This window comes from Saccopteryx leptura, chromosome 2 (assembly GCF_036850995.1).
Source record: "Saccopteryx leptura isolate mSacLep1 chromosome 2, mSacLep1_pri_phased_curated, whole genome shotgun sequence".
Classification (NCBI taxonomy): domain Eukaryota; kingdom Metazoa; phylum Chordata; class Mammalia; order Chiroptera; family Emballonuridae; genus Saccopteryx; species Saccopteryx leptura.
Genome location: NC_089504.1, coordinates 68,354,408 through 68,371,129, shown reverse-complemented (window position 1 = coordinate 68,371,129; position 16,722 = coordinate 68,354,408). Strand labels below are relative to the sequence as shown.

At 38.0% G+C, this 16,722-nt stretch overlaps 1 protein-coding gene across 24 annotated transcripts in view; it reads left to right on the top strand.

The window, feature by feature from the left end:
• PTPRD (protein tyrosine phosphatase receptor type D) overlaps positions 1–16,722 on the top strand; it is a 2,469,774-nt gene that overhangs the window by 2,140,568 nt on the left and 312,484 nt on the right. For 23 of the 24 annotated variants that reach the window (XM_066368144.1, XM_066368143.1, XM_066368139.1 and 20 more), the window contains 2 exons: positions 11,692–11,837; positions 16,270–16,411. The exons of the other annotated variant lie outside the window; for it this stretch is intronic. In XM_066368144.1, the coding sequence (XP_066224241.1) occupies positions 11,692–11,837; positions 16,270–16,411 (288 nt within the window). The remainder of the gene's footprint in view (positions 1–11,691; positions 11,838–16,269; positions 16,412–16,722) is intronic. 24 annotated transcript variants of the gene reach the window in all.

The following is a 16,722-nucleotide window of genomic DNA, read 5'->3' as shown; positions in this document are numbered from 1 at the left end:
GAAGAAGTCTTTTTATGAGAGGTAGATTTTCTAATTTTTCCTCAAAACTGATGACCCTCTGACCTCCACTTTTCATTTCTTTTGTTTAGCTAAAAGAGATTCAAATTTGGCCAGTGAGAATAGCAATACTTTTAAGCTTCAGCAATGGTCTAGGTAATTGGATCCTTTGCTATAAATCTATGGGCTATGTTTAGCACATTTAAAAAAGTGTGTAAAAGGCTTTAACAAGTATAGTTTGTTTGTTTTTTATCCACAGGGTGAGCAAAAGTTGATTTACAGTTGTGAGTACACTAAATGCAGAGTTTATTCTTGTATTTTTATTTATTAATATTTTATGATTTATTTGTAATATAACTCTAAACGTACTTTCACCTTCCTGTATTTGGATTATAAATTTGTGCAAGGATATAATTTCTATAAGATTAACCATTGAAACATTTTATAATACTGGGAAATTGAAAACAACCTAAATGTTTAATAGTAAATTAAAATATTTCTGTGGTTTATAGTATAAAAATTATATATATATATTTTTCATTAAGTGAGAGGAGAGGAGGCAGAGAGACAGACTCCTGCATGTGCCCTGACCAGGATCCACCTGGCAAGCCCCCTACCAGGTGATGCTGTGTCCATATGGGGCCGCTGCTCCTTTGCTCAGCAACTGAGCTATTTTAGTGCCCGAGGCGAGGCCATGGAGCCATCCTCAGTGCTCCAGGCCAACTTTGTTCCAACCATTTGAGCTATGGCTGCGGGGGAGGGGTTAGGTGGTAGGGGGGCAGAAGGGGGAGAAGGAGAGAGAGAGAGAGAAAGAGAGAGAGAGAGAGAGAGAGAGAGAGAGAGAGGGAGAAGGGGAGGTGTGGAGAAGCAGATGGTCACTTCTCTTATGTGCCCTGATCGGGAATCAATCCCGGGACTTCCTCACACTCTACTGCTGAGCCAACCGGCCAGGGCCCATAAATATAATTTAAGTAAAATGAAGGCTATCAAATTATAACAAACGATAATCTTTTTGTAAAAGTTATATGTTAAAAGAGCTTAGAAGCATTCTTTAAAGTTATTTGTCAATGTGATTGCCATTAGAATTTATGAAAATATATTCTTTTAATTTATTACATTTTCTAATTTGTATACAATAAATATAAACCATAAGAATAATAAAATTATTTTACTTAAGAATAAAAAGCATAAAAAAGAGCAGAGGGGAGGAGAGTTCTGTGATAACAATAAGGTGGAATGTTATTCATCAAAGAGATGAGTTTATTGTATTACATTGTACTTCTTCTGAATTCAATTTTATAATGAACACATGGATCTGTGATTTGTCTATGCTACGTTTTGCCAGTTTAAGGCCTGGTATGAATTCATTAGTCTCCTACCAGATCACTTCAGTGTTTTGCACTGTGGATGTGTGTTACATAAAGTTTGCCTTCTGCAGCGAATTTATCATGCTATAAGCAAATATAAATCAAATACAGGTAATACAGTCATGTTTACAGCATTATTGTCCATCCTAAATACTCAAATGTGTATAGGCAAGATTAAAGTGTATAGTACCTTGGGGAGCTTTTTACCAAGTCCCTGTTGAACACTTACTTTGTGTGGGGTGTGATTAGGAGACATGGGGCTTAAGTGATGACCAGGTCACAGGTTCTTCTGATAAAGTATTATTATTGTGGAGGGAGAGAAATACCTGTGTCTAAAAGAGCTATAATAAAATATATGTTCTAAAGCATGAGAGAAATACAGAAAGTGGGATAAGAAAGTTAAAAAGATAATAGATGTTATTAAGATGGGAGGATCAAAGAAAGTTTCAAGATATTTAATTTGGGTGAAAATAGATAAGTTGTATAAATGCAAAAGTGGAGGAGAAGGCGTCTTGTACAAGGGCATTTAGGTGGGGAGTTTTAGGTTCTTCAGGGGTAATAGTAGAAATGTATTTGGAAAATATGTTGGCAGCAGCCTTGAAAGATCTTAAGGGCTAAACTCAATCTCTGGTTTTGTCAGCAGTGAGCTATTTAAGCTTTCTTATTTGTTATTGGTTTTGTTTTGAGTAGAAAAAAAGCTTTAATCATAGATACATGAGAAAGAAACAACATCTCTAAGAACAAGAATGGAAGGGAAGGGGTCAAGGGGCATATACTTTATTGATTGTAGTGATAAAAAACCTGAAGTGAGGGAGACTGGATAGGAAGATGCAGATATTATGATATCAGTCAGTGATTTCAAGCCCAGGATGAACATTGGAATCTTTTTAAAATTAATTATGCAGCTCCATCCAACTGATTTTCTATTTAATGAATCTGGGTAGGATCTAAGCACTTACAATTGGGAGCGTATGTGTGCGTGTGTGTTTCAGTCTCCCAAGTGATTCTAATGACCAGCATTAAAAAAAATCACAGTTGTTATTGAATAGGAAATAGAGAAATGAGACATCTTCAAAGCAGACTCTTTAGGACTAAATAATTGAATGGTAGTAGGGCAAAGGAGAAGACAGAGAAGAGGCTGAGGCTGCAAGACTGGGCATCTGGGGAAGGGAGTGCCACCAACAAACATCGGAACTTAGCAAGAGCAGTGAGATTGGGAAGGTGTATGATCTGGTGTGGGGTTTTTTTTTTTTATATATATTTTTCTGAAGCTGGAAACAGGGCTAGACAGTCAGACAGACTCCCGCATGCGCCCGACCAGGATCCACCCGGCATGCCCACCAGGGGGCAATGCTCTGCCCCTCCGGGGCGTCACTCTGTCGCAAACAGAGCCACTCCAGTGCCTGGGGCAGAGGCCAAGGAGCCATCCCCAGCGCCCGGGCCATCTTTGCTCCAATGGAGCCTCGCTGCGGGAGGGGAAGAGAGAGACAGAGAGAAAGGAGAGGGGGAGGGGTGGAGAAGCAGATGGGCGCCTCTCCTGTGAGCCCTGGCCAGGAATCGAACCCGGGACTTCTGCATACCAGGCCGACGCTCTACCACTGAGCCAACCGGCCAGGGCTGATCTGGTGTGTTTTCAACACACTGATTTTGAGATGTGCTAGGTAATCTTTCAAGTGGTAAGAAGCAAGTTCCTGTCATTGAGGAAAAGTTCCAATGGGAGATATTTTTTATATTAAATCAGGTCTCTTCTTTTGGTCTTCCATTCTTTTTCCCCTTCCTCCTTCTCTTTTTCCCCCTTTTTCTTTCTGTCAGTGTGCATATCAAGTGTTTGTTAATTTAAATAATGATATGTATAGATATCTATATATTCAATGGAAGAATGCTTTACTAGTTATTTTCAAAGAACTGAGAGTTGAATCCTTAATAAAATTTAGTTGTGTAGACATGCATAGAATATGACATTGAAATGCTTTGAAAAGGAAGAGGGGAAATTAATGTGAAGAACATTAATGAGGTACTTGTCTTTTTCCATCATGAACAAATTGAAAGTATATGTAAAATAATACAAAAGTGATCTACCTGACTAAACTTGGAACTTACGTAATTTGTTTCTAAATTCTGTGGCATTGATTTTTGTTCACCAGGCATTATAGTTAATTTATGCCAAATTTCAGTTGGCTCTGGGGAATTAGAAAAGAACTTCCATAGGCAGCACATTCTGGGTAAAGTTTCTTAACTAGTGAAAAATAATTTTGCTGTAATGTCATACAAAGTACTTAACTCTTGTGCAAACAGTCCATATATATTTTATAGTTAACTAAAACAGATTTGAAAATGTGCATTAAATTGAGTTATACCATATTGTCTGTATAGCATCCTTCTAACTTTCCATCTTCTCATTTCGCACAGTAAAAATATCATGGTTCCCCAGTTAGATCGAAAGTCCATGATTCACTCTTAACTTCAGTGAACCTTCATTCATTTTTTTTTCTCTCTCTTCCCTATATTCCTTACAAATTTCTCTAGTGCTGCAGTTTTCTATAATTATATAAAGTAGGAATAATGATATAACCTTGCAGGACTGGAAAACCTCACATGTAAGATATATATATATAAAACATTTAGTCTGATGCATGAAATTCACTAGAGAGAAATTATTTTATATCATTTTGAAATGTGATGCTTCTTAAATTTTAAGTCTAATAGATTGTTTGGGGAGTGGTAGTGAAAAGAAAATATCAGATTAACTAAATAAAAAGCAGACTTTCAGGTCTGTCCTGGCTGTGGGTGTCAGAGGTGGCCCCAGTTTATGTAGAATATCTAGCATAGAAGCCAGTCCAGCCTGGTGTCTCTGCCCTGATTCTGGCCTTCCTTCCAGTTATGTATCAACTCCAGACTTCCCGATTCTCTTGTCATGTGCCCATGCACTTGTACCGCTATTTCTGGCACACCTTCCTCCTATACCCTACTCACTCAACAGTTAATCATAACAGAAACTCCATCATCCACACTCTGGCCACTTTTTGTGTTCGGGGTAGTGGCAATAGGGTGTGCTGTGGCTGGAAGAGAATGTAAAACTGACAGCAGTTCTTCTTCCCCTAAACCTTCAGACAGGGTCATTACCCTTAGAGCCACCCCCAACTGACCTCTTGTCCTCTGCATTTCTCAGCCAACCCGAGAAGTCCCGTTCCTGACATTTCCTGCACTCTGATACTTCCAGAGAAAGAAAGAACAAAGGTGGGCTCAGCTGACAGTGCCACTAGTTCTACAGACACCTTTTAGGGAGGAAGCAGATGCCTAAAGGCTGGACTACATACTTATTCTTATGGATCATCAGCTCATTCTCTCGCTTAGTATCATTTAATAGTATTATTAACCTTCTCCTTCCAAAATTTGAACATTATTATAACAGATATCCCTTTAAAAACCAAATCCTATTTAAGGAAACGTTAATCAGCTGAAAGAAACAAAGCCAATTAGTTACATGCTGTTAGTTTTGTTCCCCATGCAACATATTTCCTTGATGTCTGCTGAAGCTGCTTATTCATTAGAATCAAATTAGACAAATGGCACCCTCATCTCGCCTCTTCCCCTTTGTAGCATGTGGGCCTTTCCGTGAATCTGTTTTAAGTGATTTTCAGTTGGTCAATCAAATTACTGCAAACCTGAATTGTCTGGTTAACCTTTAAAAATTTCTCATAAGGCCTGACCAGGCGGTGGCAAGTGGATAGAGCATTGGACTGGGATATGGAGGATCCAGGTTCGAAACCCCAAGGTCATCAGCTTGAGTGTGGGCTCACAAGCTTGAGCATGGGGTTGCTGGCTTGAGTGTGGGATCATAGACCTGACCTTGTGGTCACTAGCTTCAGCCCAAAGGTCGCTGGCTTGAAGCCCAAGGTTGCTGGCTTGAGCAACGGGTCACTCGCTCTGCTGTAGCCCCCTGGTCAAGGCACATAGAAGAAAGCAATCAGTAAACAACTAAGGAGCTGCAATGAAGAATTGATGCTTCTCATTTCTCTCCCTTCCGGTCTGTCCGTCCCTCTCTCTGACTCTCTCTCTCTCTGCCTCTGTCAAAAAAAAAAAAAAAAATTCTCATAAGTTCCTTCCTTCCCTTCCTTCCTTCCTTCCTTCCTTCCTTCCTTCCTTCCTTCCTTCCTTCCTTCCTTCCTTCCTTCCTTCCTTCCTTCCTTCCTTCCTTCCTTCCTCCCTCCCTCCCTCCCTCTCTCCCTCTCTTTTATTTTTTTTAGCGCATGCCAGAGAGACAGGAACACACAGACAGGGAAAGAGATGGCACCCTAGTTGGTCCCTGATTACTTTCTCCCCTTGTCCAGGGGCTCCAGCTGAGCCAGTGACCCCTTGCTCAAGTCAGCGACCATAGGGTCATGTCTCAGATCCCATACTCACGCTGGATGAGCCCATGCTCAAGCCCGCCAACTTAAGAGTTTTGAATCGGGGTTCTCTGCATACCAGGTCGATTCTCTATTCACTGTGCCACGCCACCTGGTTAGGCTCATAAGTTCTTTTCTTATATGGCTGTTACTAGTTGAATTCAGTGGTTCTCCCTCATTGATGACTAGCTCTACTTAATGCAGTATACTAAAGGGAGGATTTTGTCCTCAATAGAACAGTTTGTTAAGGATGTTCAAAGGCAATGGGCTGGTTTTGGTTGGTCCTGTACCCTAAATTTAATACCCAAAAGTACTTGTTGGGCTTATCACCTTGTTTTCAGGGAGCCTAGCCACTTGAAACCTCATCTGACATCACAATATTACCACTATTAAAAGCCGAGTTACTCCATATTGGTTACACTTTAAGAAACACCCTATCTTCTTAGAAGTAAAAATCAACCAGCAGCCTGTGGCACTGCTTGAGCTGTGTAGGAAATAATAATCAACTGGATTCCCGGAGTTACTGTCTGCTCTGTGAATGCATCCTGAGAATGCAGTCTTTGGGAACGGCAAATGAGCATGGCAGACATGTTCTAGAATATCAGCCATGCCTCTTTTCTGACTCATATGTATGCTTAGCTTCTCTGTTTTCCATTTAGAAAATAGACTTTCTTGGTCTAACAGTAATTTGACCTCTGCAATGCCTGGCATTAGTTTAATAAAAGGTCATGCTCCTCACTTGTCAAAACCAACTTGAGCAGAAATGCATTTTGCAAAGCCCAGTGCTGGCAGATAGGTGGATAGAATAGCAGTTAGCTACAATAATAAAAGGGCCCCTAAGCACTGGTGACTATAAAGTTTTAATGTCTTTCCCGCCATCTTTACACTCTTGTGATTTCTTTTTTTCTTAGACCAAGTGTAATGCTGATGGTTGTATCTCATGAAAAAAACCTGGTGATTTTCATTATTCAGACCTGAGGCTCTCCTGCTGTGTGACTTTTTGGTAGAAGTTTTTGTTTTATGATTACACCTGGCATATCTTCTCTTTCTTCCCATCTTCAGAGCATGATTTAAGTTTGGGCAGTATCTATGGCAAAACAAAGCAGAAGATTCACTTAGTTTCTTTTATTAAGCTGAGATACAGAGAAGGAGAAGTGGGTGCTGTGTATTGTTATCCTTCTGAGAATAAAGATTTTTATTTGCCTCAAGCATTTGGTACAGTTATTAAATTTAGTCTTCCTTCTCATATCTCTCCTTGGCTGACTGCCTAGCTAGCATGGACAGCATCATTCTTAGAGTTTCACCAGCAGAGATGATTATTTATGCAACAAACATGCTTTACTGAAAGGATTTTACTGTATTTTCTAGAATCTTAACTTTGTATCATAGAATGATAACATCCTTTTTGTGGCTTGGATTTTGTATGTAAATGTAGGAAAATTGACATCAGATCCCGTAAGAAAGTTATGATTTTCTTGTATACGAAGGCTAATGTCTTTTATATTAAAATACCAACAAAACTCTGTATACAAGCATTTGCTGTGCATTTCTTCTAAAGGTAGTGAGATCAATTTCATTTTCTTAAAGACTAAGTTTAAGGACCCTTCTTAGGATGTTTCTTTGAAGAATACTGAGTGACTGTAGTGGTAGTATCATTTAGGAAAACAGTTGCAAGTCTGAAATAGATTTTAACTGGTTATTTTAATAATTTTTTGACATTTCAATAGGATAATTTCATTATTTGACTTCATCTTCAGAAATAACCTTACAGTTCAGTAGCATCAAGTGGTCGGTCATATCTTTGGTAGATTGTTATGCTTTTCAATATTAGCATGAAAATTTCAAGGTATGACCAGAAAATGAAAATAAAAGAGAAACATACTTGAATATTGGAATGGTGGTTACATACCTTCACCAAGTATATGTGAATTTGCCTTCTCTGCTTTCCATTTAGAAACAAGACTTCTATGTTTAATAATAATTTGACTTTTTAGTGTCTCTACTCACCAGTATTTATGAAGGACTTGCTTCAATAGCTATTGCCTAATTGCAGATTAGCAAAACCCCAAATTTTCTTCATTCTTTGGGATGAGAAATGAGATCCTAGCCCTTAAAAAAAAGACAGGAAAGGAAGAAAGAAAGCAGAAAAATCTCAGTATAGTGAAAATGGCATCCTACATTCTATTATTTAATTTTATTTTTAAATTTACTTTATTACTTAATTTCTGATTAGTACATAGTCATTTTTATGTAATTTATTATTTGCATATTCTCACAAGAAATTTTAAAACAAGTTCAGTGGGAAAGTGCATTGTTAAAACTGAAATATTTTATGGTTTTTAAATACTATCCTTTTCAAACCCCATAGCTTTAAAAAAAATAAACCATAAAAAAATATCAATTTTTATTTTTTTTTAAAGCTATGGGGTTTGAAAAGGGTAGTATTTAAAAATGACAGTAATTTAGTATTTAATTTAGCAATTTTTCAGGGCAATTCTCTAAGAGTTTTAGTTGCACAATTATGATTTCCATTTTTGATGCTGACAAGTATGTGGTTATTATCAATTTTCATTGTTCATAACAGCAAAATGAAAAACATACAAACTAGTATCTTTTTTTGTTTCTAGAAAAGTGACATGAATGTACAGTGTTTTTATTCCTCTCACCATTAGGCAGTTTCAAATCATTCCAAATACTTCCTGCAGTTCTGGTAAACATCTAGAACAGTGATTTTCAACCCTTTTTGAGCCGTGGCACATTTTTTACATTTACAAAATCCTACCAAATGACACAAAATGACACTCTAACTGTTAGAATTATTTAAAGTTTAAATAAATTACATTTATTAAAAAAAAAGTTAAATAAAAAAGGATAACCCCCTCATATATACAGTCCCATGTAATATCCCTCGTATATACAGTCCCATGTAACATCCCTCATATATACAGTCCCACATAATATCCCCTTATAAATACAGTCCCACGTAACATCCCTCATATACAGTTCCACGTAACATCCCCTCATATACAGTCCCATGTAACCTCATATATACAGTCCCATGTATCCCCTCATATATATAGTCCCACTAATAGATACTGGAGCTTTCATCAAGGTTGTGGGTTCAAATCAATTTGGCAAATACTCTCTCTATATAGAGACTGGACAAAATCAATTTTAGAAAATGTTGGGTACTTGTGTAACATAAGTCCTCAGAGCATCTCTACTGTCAGATTGAGAAGTTTGCTTTCTAGGTAAGGATTCTGATAAATACTAGAGTTCTCCCTGAGGTTGTGGGTTCAAATCCCATGATCAGCCAGGTGCAGGGACCTTGGTTCTGTCTATTTTGATGGTGTATATAGAGATTTGAGCTCTTTAAGAAGATGACCCTTCAGGAGGCCATATATAATATAGATAACGTTGTGATGCATTGTGATGCATTGTATATCACCCTCTGTGGGGGCCTCTTTTAAGAAGAAAAAGGTCAAATATCTATATACACCATCAGGATAGACATAACCAGCTGAGGCTGAGGCTTCATCTAGTGGTGGCAACATTTACCTCCAGTCCTGACCAGGATTAGAAATCGGGACCATCGGGAGGAGTAGCAGCTTCAACTACTCGCCGTGGCCACACAATGACAAGTGCGTGGCAGCCCGAGTGGGGACCTTCCTGGGTGTGGATGAGAGGCGGCCTACTATTGGTTCATTGCTAGTGGTCGGAATGAATCATAGAAGGTGATTAGTCAGTGAGCGTTCCCTGTGCCCTCACTTTTCCTGTCGCTGATAGCTGGAGGGATTGTGAGGGGAATGTTTATGTTCAGATGGAGGCGGCTGGCGGTGGGCCGGATAAATAGCCTCCGTGGGCCATATCCGGCACGTGGGCCGTGGTTTGGGGACCCATGTTTAATTTCCCTGTGGCACACCTGACCCACCTGACCATGTCTCATGGCACACTAGTGTGCCACGGCACACTGGTTGAAAAACACTGATCTAGAATACACTGCTACTCAGATATGTTGAAGGATGTGATACCTAGCAGAGTTGTTAGAGCCTGTCTTTTTTCCTAATATTTCTGGAACAAACAGGAGCCTATGTTCAATTTATTGAATTTGCTGATGAGGTGAAGACTTACTTCTCAACAGTATTGTTACAAAGATGCTTTTTAACCTCTCTCTACTCCTGCCCTTCTCTCATTGTGAAAATATCACACTAAGCTCGGCAGCCTTAAAATTAATTGAATGTGATCTCTGGAAAATAATTTTTCACATCTCATATTTTTACAGTTAAGAAACAGGAAATGCAGGTAACAACCTCCCCGCCCCCCATTTACGATTATACATATTATAATAGTGTGCTGAGATGGGAATCTGGCTTCCCAGGAAAACCGAGATGAGAGCCAGAACCCACCCCCTGCTTCGCAGACAAGTCCTGTGGGAAAGCGGCTGCTGGGAGGGGAGGGAGGGAGGGAAAATAGTTGTGATGAGCAAGCGGTGATGAACTCTCTTGTTTTCTCCCTTCTGAGGTTCTAAGGATTATTTCCAAGATGAATGTTAGCTATAGTTACTTAAAGCCATTTTCAATGATATATAACCAAAAAACAGTAAGAGAGAAGAGAAAAGTGTACTAGGGATAAGAAAATAGAAAATAAAATAGGAAAGTAAATGGTTTTATATTTTAAAAAATGTCCAACTCTAACATACTAATTAAAACCCAAGGACACCAGAAGAATGTAAATAAATAGGAAAAATAATTACAATTTAAAAAACCCAAGGATGCAAGAAAAATGTTAAGATATAAGAAAAATAATTAAAGGACTTCCTCTCAAATCACCATCAATAGTGTTCTACCATGTTTGTCACATCGTTTGTGGGGGGGGGGGGGGTTCAATTTTATTATCTTCTGTTCCTCACATCTATTTTTGTATGGTGCTTCTGTGACTTACTGAATCATAAGCATTTCTCATGTCATTAAAAAACTTTTAAGGTGCAACGTTTATTATTTCCATGATGTTTCATCATTATGCTATGGTTTATTTTACCACCAATTCCTATAGTATTTGCTATTTAGGGAACTTAAAATCTTTGTTAAATAAATGCCATGATGAGTATCATTGTGCATAAATATTTACCTACACTTTTATAAATCTCACATAAAAGAGTTCTAGATCTGGAAATACAAAATGGATACAACTGTAACTTTTAGGGGACAGTGAATGTTAGGAATACTTAAAGGAAACAGGGTTTTTAAAAGTCTCCAATTTTTAGCCTATCATGCTTAGGAATCTTTAACTCTACATCTTTCTTAACAGATTTTTTTCCCTTTGCTATGACTTAGTAGGCTTCTTGACTGATCTTTGATGCAAATTGTAGAGTTAAATTTCAAGTAAGGCAGCCAGAATATTTGGGTTAGAGAGTCAGTTTACTATTTTTCCCATTTCTGTTTCTTGCCAAACTTTCTAATTCAGGGCTATATTTCTTGTCCCTTTAAAATTTCCTAGAATTTCTGTTAAATGTCACTAATTTTAATAGCTCAGCAGCGGCAGGGCTGCTTTCTGGCCGTGTCCTGATAGCAGCATCAAAGCAAAGAGCTAAAATTTAACTCACTTTGATTGATGAGCTCATTTTGTTACAGAGGACAAATTAGATTTTTTTATACTGGTAGTAAAAATTAATGTGTGATGTTGCTTTTTGGATGTTATTGGATCTCTGCCTTAATACAGATTTCAGCAATGAAAGCACTAGCTGATAACTTGACCAAAAAGTTACCTCCTTCCCCATTTAGCTCCCCTCCAGAGTAAAAGGTGCTTTTCCAAATTTTGTAATCGTGGCACATTTAAGTATGTATTTAATGACGGAAATGGGGAGAGCTGTGGCAGAATTAGTGGGGTATTCCTCTGTATTTCAGTTTTCCATCTAATTGTGATTATTTCTTTTATTGCAGCACCTCCGAGGTTTACGCGAACTCCAGTGGACCAGACGGGGGTCTCCGGTGGAGTTGCTTCTTTCATTTGCCAAGCTACGGGAGACCCAAGACCTAAAATTGTCTGGAACAAAAAAGGAAAGAAAGTCAGCAATCAGAGATTTGAGGTATTAGGTCCATTGTTCTGTTTCTCTAGGGGAAGAATGTCTCTGCTTTATCTTTAGTTTGGATGTTACATGCTTGTTTTACTCTGTAATAAAGTGTCACCATCTCTGAGATATGGCATTCTTTATGTGACTGTGATGGAAAATCCAACTACAAATGTTTGGTTTTTTATTTTTTTATTTTTTTAAAAGGAACTTGGCATTCAGATTGCTTGTACAAAGGCTCAATTACTGTTCCTAGCTTCCTACTGTTAGCTTCATCCTGAGTGTGTCCCTTGAGATTGCAAGATGAAGTCTCTCACCCTCCCATAACCAAGCTTAAAGGATACCGGGGGGGGGGGGGGGAGGGAGGACAGGGGGAGAGTTAGGGGGAGGGGGAGGGGCACAGAGAACTACATAGAGGGTGGCGAAGGACAATCTGACTTTGGGCGAGGGGTATGCAACATAATTTAATGACAAGGTAACCTAGACATGTTTTCTTTGAATATATGTACCCTGATTTATTAATGTCATCCCATTACCATTAATAAAAATTTATTTAAAAAAAAAAAAAAAAAGGATAAGTGAAAGCTGCCTACACCATCATTTTCCTATGTGATTGGCTCTTACTGAGTTACATGCTCATCCCTAAACCAACCTGTGTGCACCCCTCAATGGTCCGATTTAAGTTAATTAGAACCTACCTCTGTTGCTGGGAGTAAAATCAGTCCCATTCAACCCCATGGCTTGGAATGAGGGAGCTATGTTTTCCCAAAGGGAATTCAAGTTTCTATTATGAGCAACAGGGGAATGGATAGTGGGCAGCAAATGAAGTTGTCTTCTACACCTTACACCTGTGTTTTGCAAGTAGCATGAACTAGAATGAGAAATTGATTCCAGTGTGTTGTACTCTTTGTAAGAAACAGACCCTGTTACAGTTAAACCTATTGAAGAAATCCATTCTCTTTATTCAAGAAAGGTCAGGTGAAGGGATTAGCCAAAAACAATTATATGCATAATACATAGATACAAACAATAGGATGACAGTAGCCAGAGGGAAAGGCGGAGAGGAGAGCAAAGGTGTGGAAATGGGGACAGGAAGAGACTGCCTGAAGCAGAGGGGGCAGATGTGGGGTAGAGATGGTGTTACAGTGAGTTGTACTTTTGAAACCCTTATGGTTTGGCAAACCGTGTCATCCCAATAAGTTAAAAATAAATAAATTTAAAATAAATAAAGAAAATAAAAAGTAAGCTCAGTGCAATGAAAATAACGAAACATAATTAAGATTTTTTGGGGGGGGTATTCATGAGACTTATGGGTTAGAAAAATGCTTATTCTGGAGGATAAAAAACAGGTGGTAAGCTACACAGAAAAATATTGGAAGAAACACAAAATATTATGCTTATAATTTAAGACATAAGGAGGATAGCTTGTTTTTTAGATGATACTAAGACCTCCAAACTGTAAGACTTCCTTCCTCAAACTAGAATTTCTTATTTACTTCATGGCCTTATTCACAAATTGGGGAATTAAAGGCAATTCATAGTTAAATAAAATTGATTTATTTTTATTTTTGGTTGTTTTTTTTTTTGAGGCAGAGACAGAGAGAATCAGAGAGAGGGACACATAGAGACAGACAGGAAGGGAGAGGGATGAGAAACATCAATTTTTTGTTGCTGTTCCTTAGTTGTTCATTGATTGCTTTCTCATATGTGCCTTGACTGGGGGGCTACGGCAGACCGAGTGACCCCTTGCTCGAGCCAGTGACCTTGGGCTCAAGCTGGTGAGGCTTGCTCAAACCAGATGAGCCTGTGCTCAAGCTGGCGACCTCAGGGTCTCGAACCTGGGTTCTCCACATTGCAGACCGACACTCTATCCACTGTGCCAGCACCTGGTCAGGCAAAGGCAATTCATAGTTAAAAGAAACATAGCAATGACAAAGTTCAGAACTGTTTGATAATACTCATTTTTCACCAGTTATTACAGAGCAATAGATTAGGGTTTAAATGCATAAAGGATCTAATTAATTATACCACTGAAAATTGAAATTTGGACTATAAGTTTATAAATGAAATTTTTTAAGTTATTTTTTTGAATATCAGGTACCTACAGTGATTTAAAATAATCTAAAATTATCTTAAATAATCTTGGGAAATATTTCCTACATCTTGTAGAAAATGATATTTGTGCACATCTTTGGTTCACTTTTTTAAAAAATTTAAATGAAATTAAATATTCTCTATAGCCAAGGAGGGGTTGGGGGAATGAGGGACAAATATACAGTGATGGAAAATGATTTGACTTTGGGTATGGACACATAACACACTCAATAGATCAAACTGTATAGAAATGTTACTGAAATCTATGTACTCTTATTGATCGATGACACCCCATTAAATTTAATTTTCTAAAAAAAATTAAAAATAAATGAAATTGAATATTTCTTTTGTCACTGAATAGTTTGATATCGTGCTTGCTAATGATGATGGCTTCTTGACAAAATCTTATAACAAAGATTAAATTATAATAGTAAACATTCAAAATAAGAGCTCTGTTTAGCACATATTTCCTAATGAAAGTCACATAAATACATTCAGGGAAAATTACTTATTTTTTACACAAAGCTCCTTCATCAAATGATATCAAGTCTAGGGTTGAGAATCTTTGATATCTCTAACATTTTGTATGTCTGTTTTTGGTTTCACTCATTTATAATGCCCATGAGAGCAGTGGGTAAGACTGATTTTTCTTCCATTTCTTTCTTTAGTGCCAGAAATGGAAACTGGCCTAGATTAGGTACACATCATTAAATACTGGCTATTAAATAGGGTTTTCAAATCAGAAACCACAACACCAGCTTCTATCATGGGGTATGATGTTTGTTGTTAGGTCTAAATCTAGGAAATAGTTCAGAAAGGTAAACATGCAATGTCAGGTAACAATTAATGAATCAGAGTTTAAATTGGCATTGAAGATGTTTAAATCTTTCTCATTAAGCCATAGGATGCTCCTAAATAATTTTTTTAAATTATGGAACATTTGATAAAGATTCTCCTAACTGTGAAACTCCCAAGATGCACAGTAGATTCATTCTAAATGTGTGCTTAACATAGTTGAAGATATAAAATGGGACATTTTGGCTCTCTTTGTAATTTAAATCATAAAGAGAATGCAGAAAGGATTAGAAGTGGACATACTTTAAAATATTCCACATCTTTCTTTCATATGCACACATACACACTCACACACAAAATCTGGGACTGAACAGTCCATAAATATATTTATAAGGCATTTTCTATTCATAATTTAAGCTCATGCTCACATTATTCACAGGGAAAGGCAGGGAAAACCCCCCCCCCCCACAGCACCTCAGTGAATAGCCATAAGACTCAGCATAGTTGTGGAAAAGAAGGTAGAGAACTGCACGGTTTTGTGTATTTATTAATCTCATCATCATCATCATTGTTTAAAAGCAGTACTTGCACTAGCTGGTAAATATTGAGGATTGCTAAACTCTGTCAGAGTAGAGTTCATAATGCTAGTGAATTCAGGCTTACTACTGTTTAGGACATTCATTTTCTGCCTGATGAAGCAAGCCTCCATTTTACAGCAAGAATGCCCCCAAAATGCAGAAAATGCTAAGCTAGAACAAACACTGGAATGATTTATGGCAAAATTAATGCACGCCATCAGGCTCTTGGGTTGTGAAAGCTTTCTTGTTGGCTGCCTAAGTACTAGATTTATGCAGTTTCTCTTCATGGTTCACTCATCTATACAGTTCAGGCTGAGATATTAAACCAGAAGAGCTATTGGTGGCATGCATTATTCCTCCACCTCAGAGTCCAGTTATTGAATGGATCCACATATGCATATATGTTTTCAGAGAGAGAATAATTTGAGAAGTTTCTCCATTATAGAAGCAAGTCTCTTGCAAAATTAATAGGATCAAATTGCCCAAGATACACCCACTAGAATGTTTTTGTGAGTAAATCCTGGGTAGTTTACAACAGAGACTAGAAATCTACATTTAAAATTTTCCTTTAAATTTGTTTTTATTACTCTTAGAGGGGAGAGAGAGAGAGAGAGAGAGAGAAGAGGGGGACGAGAAGCATCAACACCTAATAGTTGCTTCCCGTATGTACCTTGACCAGGCAAGCCTGGGGTTTTGAACCAGTGACCTCAGCCTTCCAGGTTGACACTTTATTTACTGCACCATCAAAGGTCAGGCAAGAAATCTACATTTTTGTATATGCAGTTTCATGTCTTTTTCCCTTTGTTCAGTGGATTCATTAAGTTAATCCAGATACTCTGTTTATCACTGTATCAAAATTCAGTCTCAAAATGCTGTTGAGTTTATTCTGAGCCTAAAGGCTGGTTCACCGTTTCCTTAAGAGGTTTAGCTGAGAGGTGGACAATTGTAACAACACCTGTGACAGCTATTGTTTCCTCTAATAGGTAATAGAGTTTGATGATGGGTCTGGATCAGTTCTCAGAATACAGCCCTTGCGGACTCCACGGGACGAGGCCATTTATGAATGTGTGGCCTCGAATAACGTCGGAGAAATAAGTGTATCTACAAGGCTCACAGTTCTGCGTGGTAAGTAATCAAGTGCAAGGTTGTTGGTGTGTCATTGTTGAAATTCTGTATCTCAGGTGCTGTTTTGTAGAACTGTTAAAAAAACTATCATTGTCCTGACACATAAATTGGAAATAAAAAGTGTATAAGAAGCTCAACTTCTAAAAAGTCACTGGGTGCCTTCTCTCATGAATCTTGGAAAATGTGAGTCAGAGAGAGAAAAGAAAATCCCAAAGAAATGCTGAGTTCTGATGTCAGATACCGTTTTGATTTTTGGTAGAGCACCTAGAAAGGACACAGGGCATGCTCCTGTTTTATATGTCAGCATTACT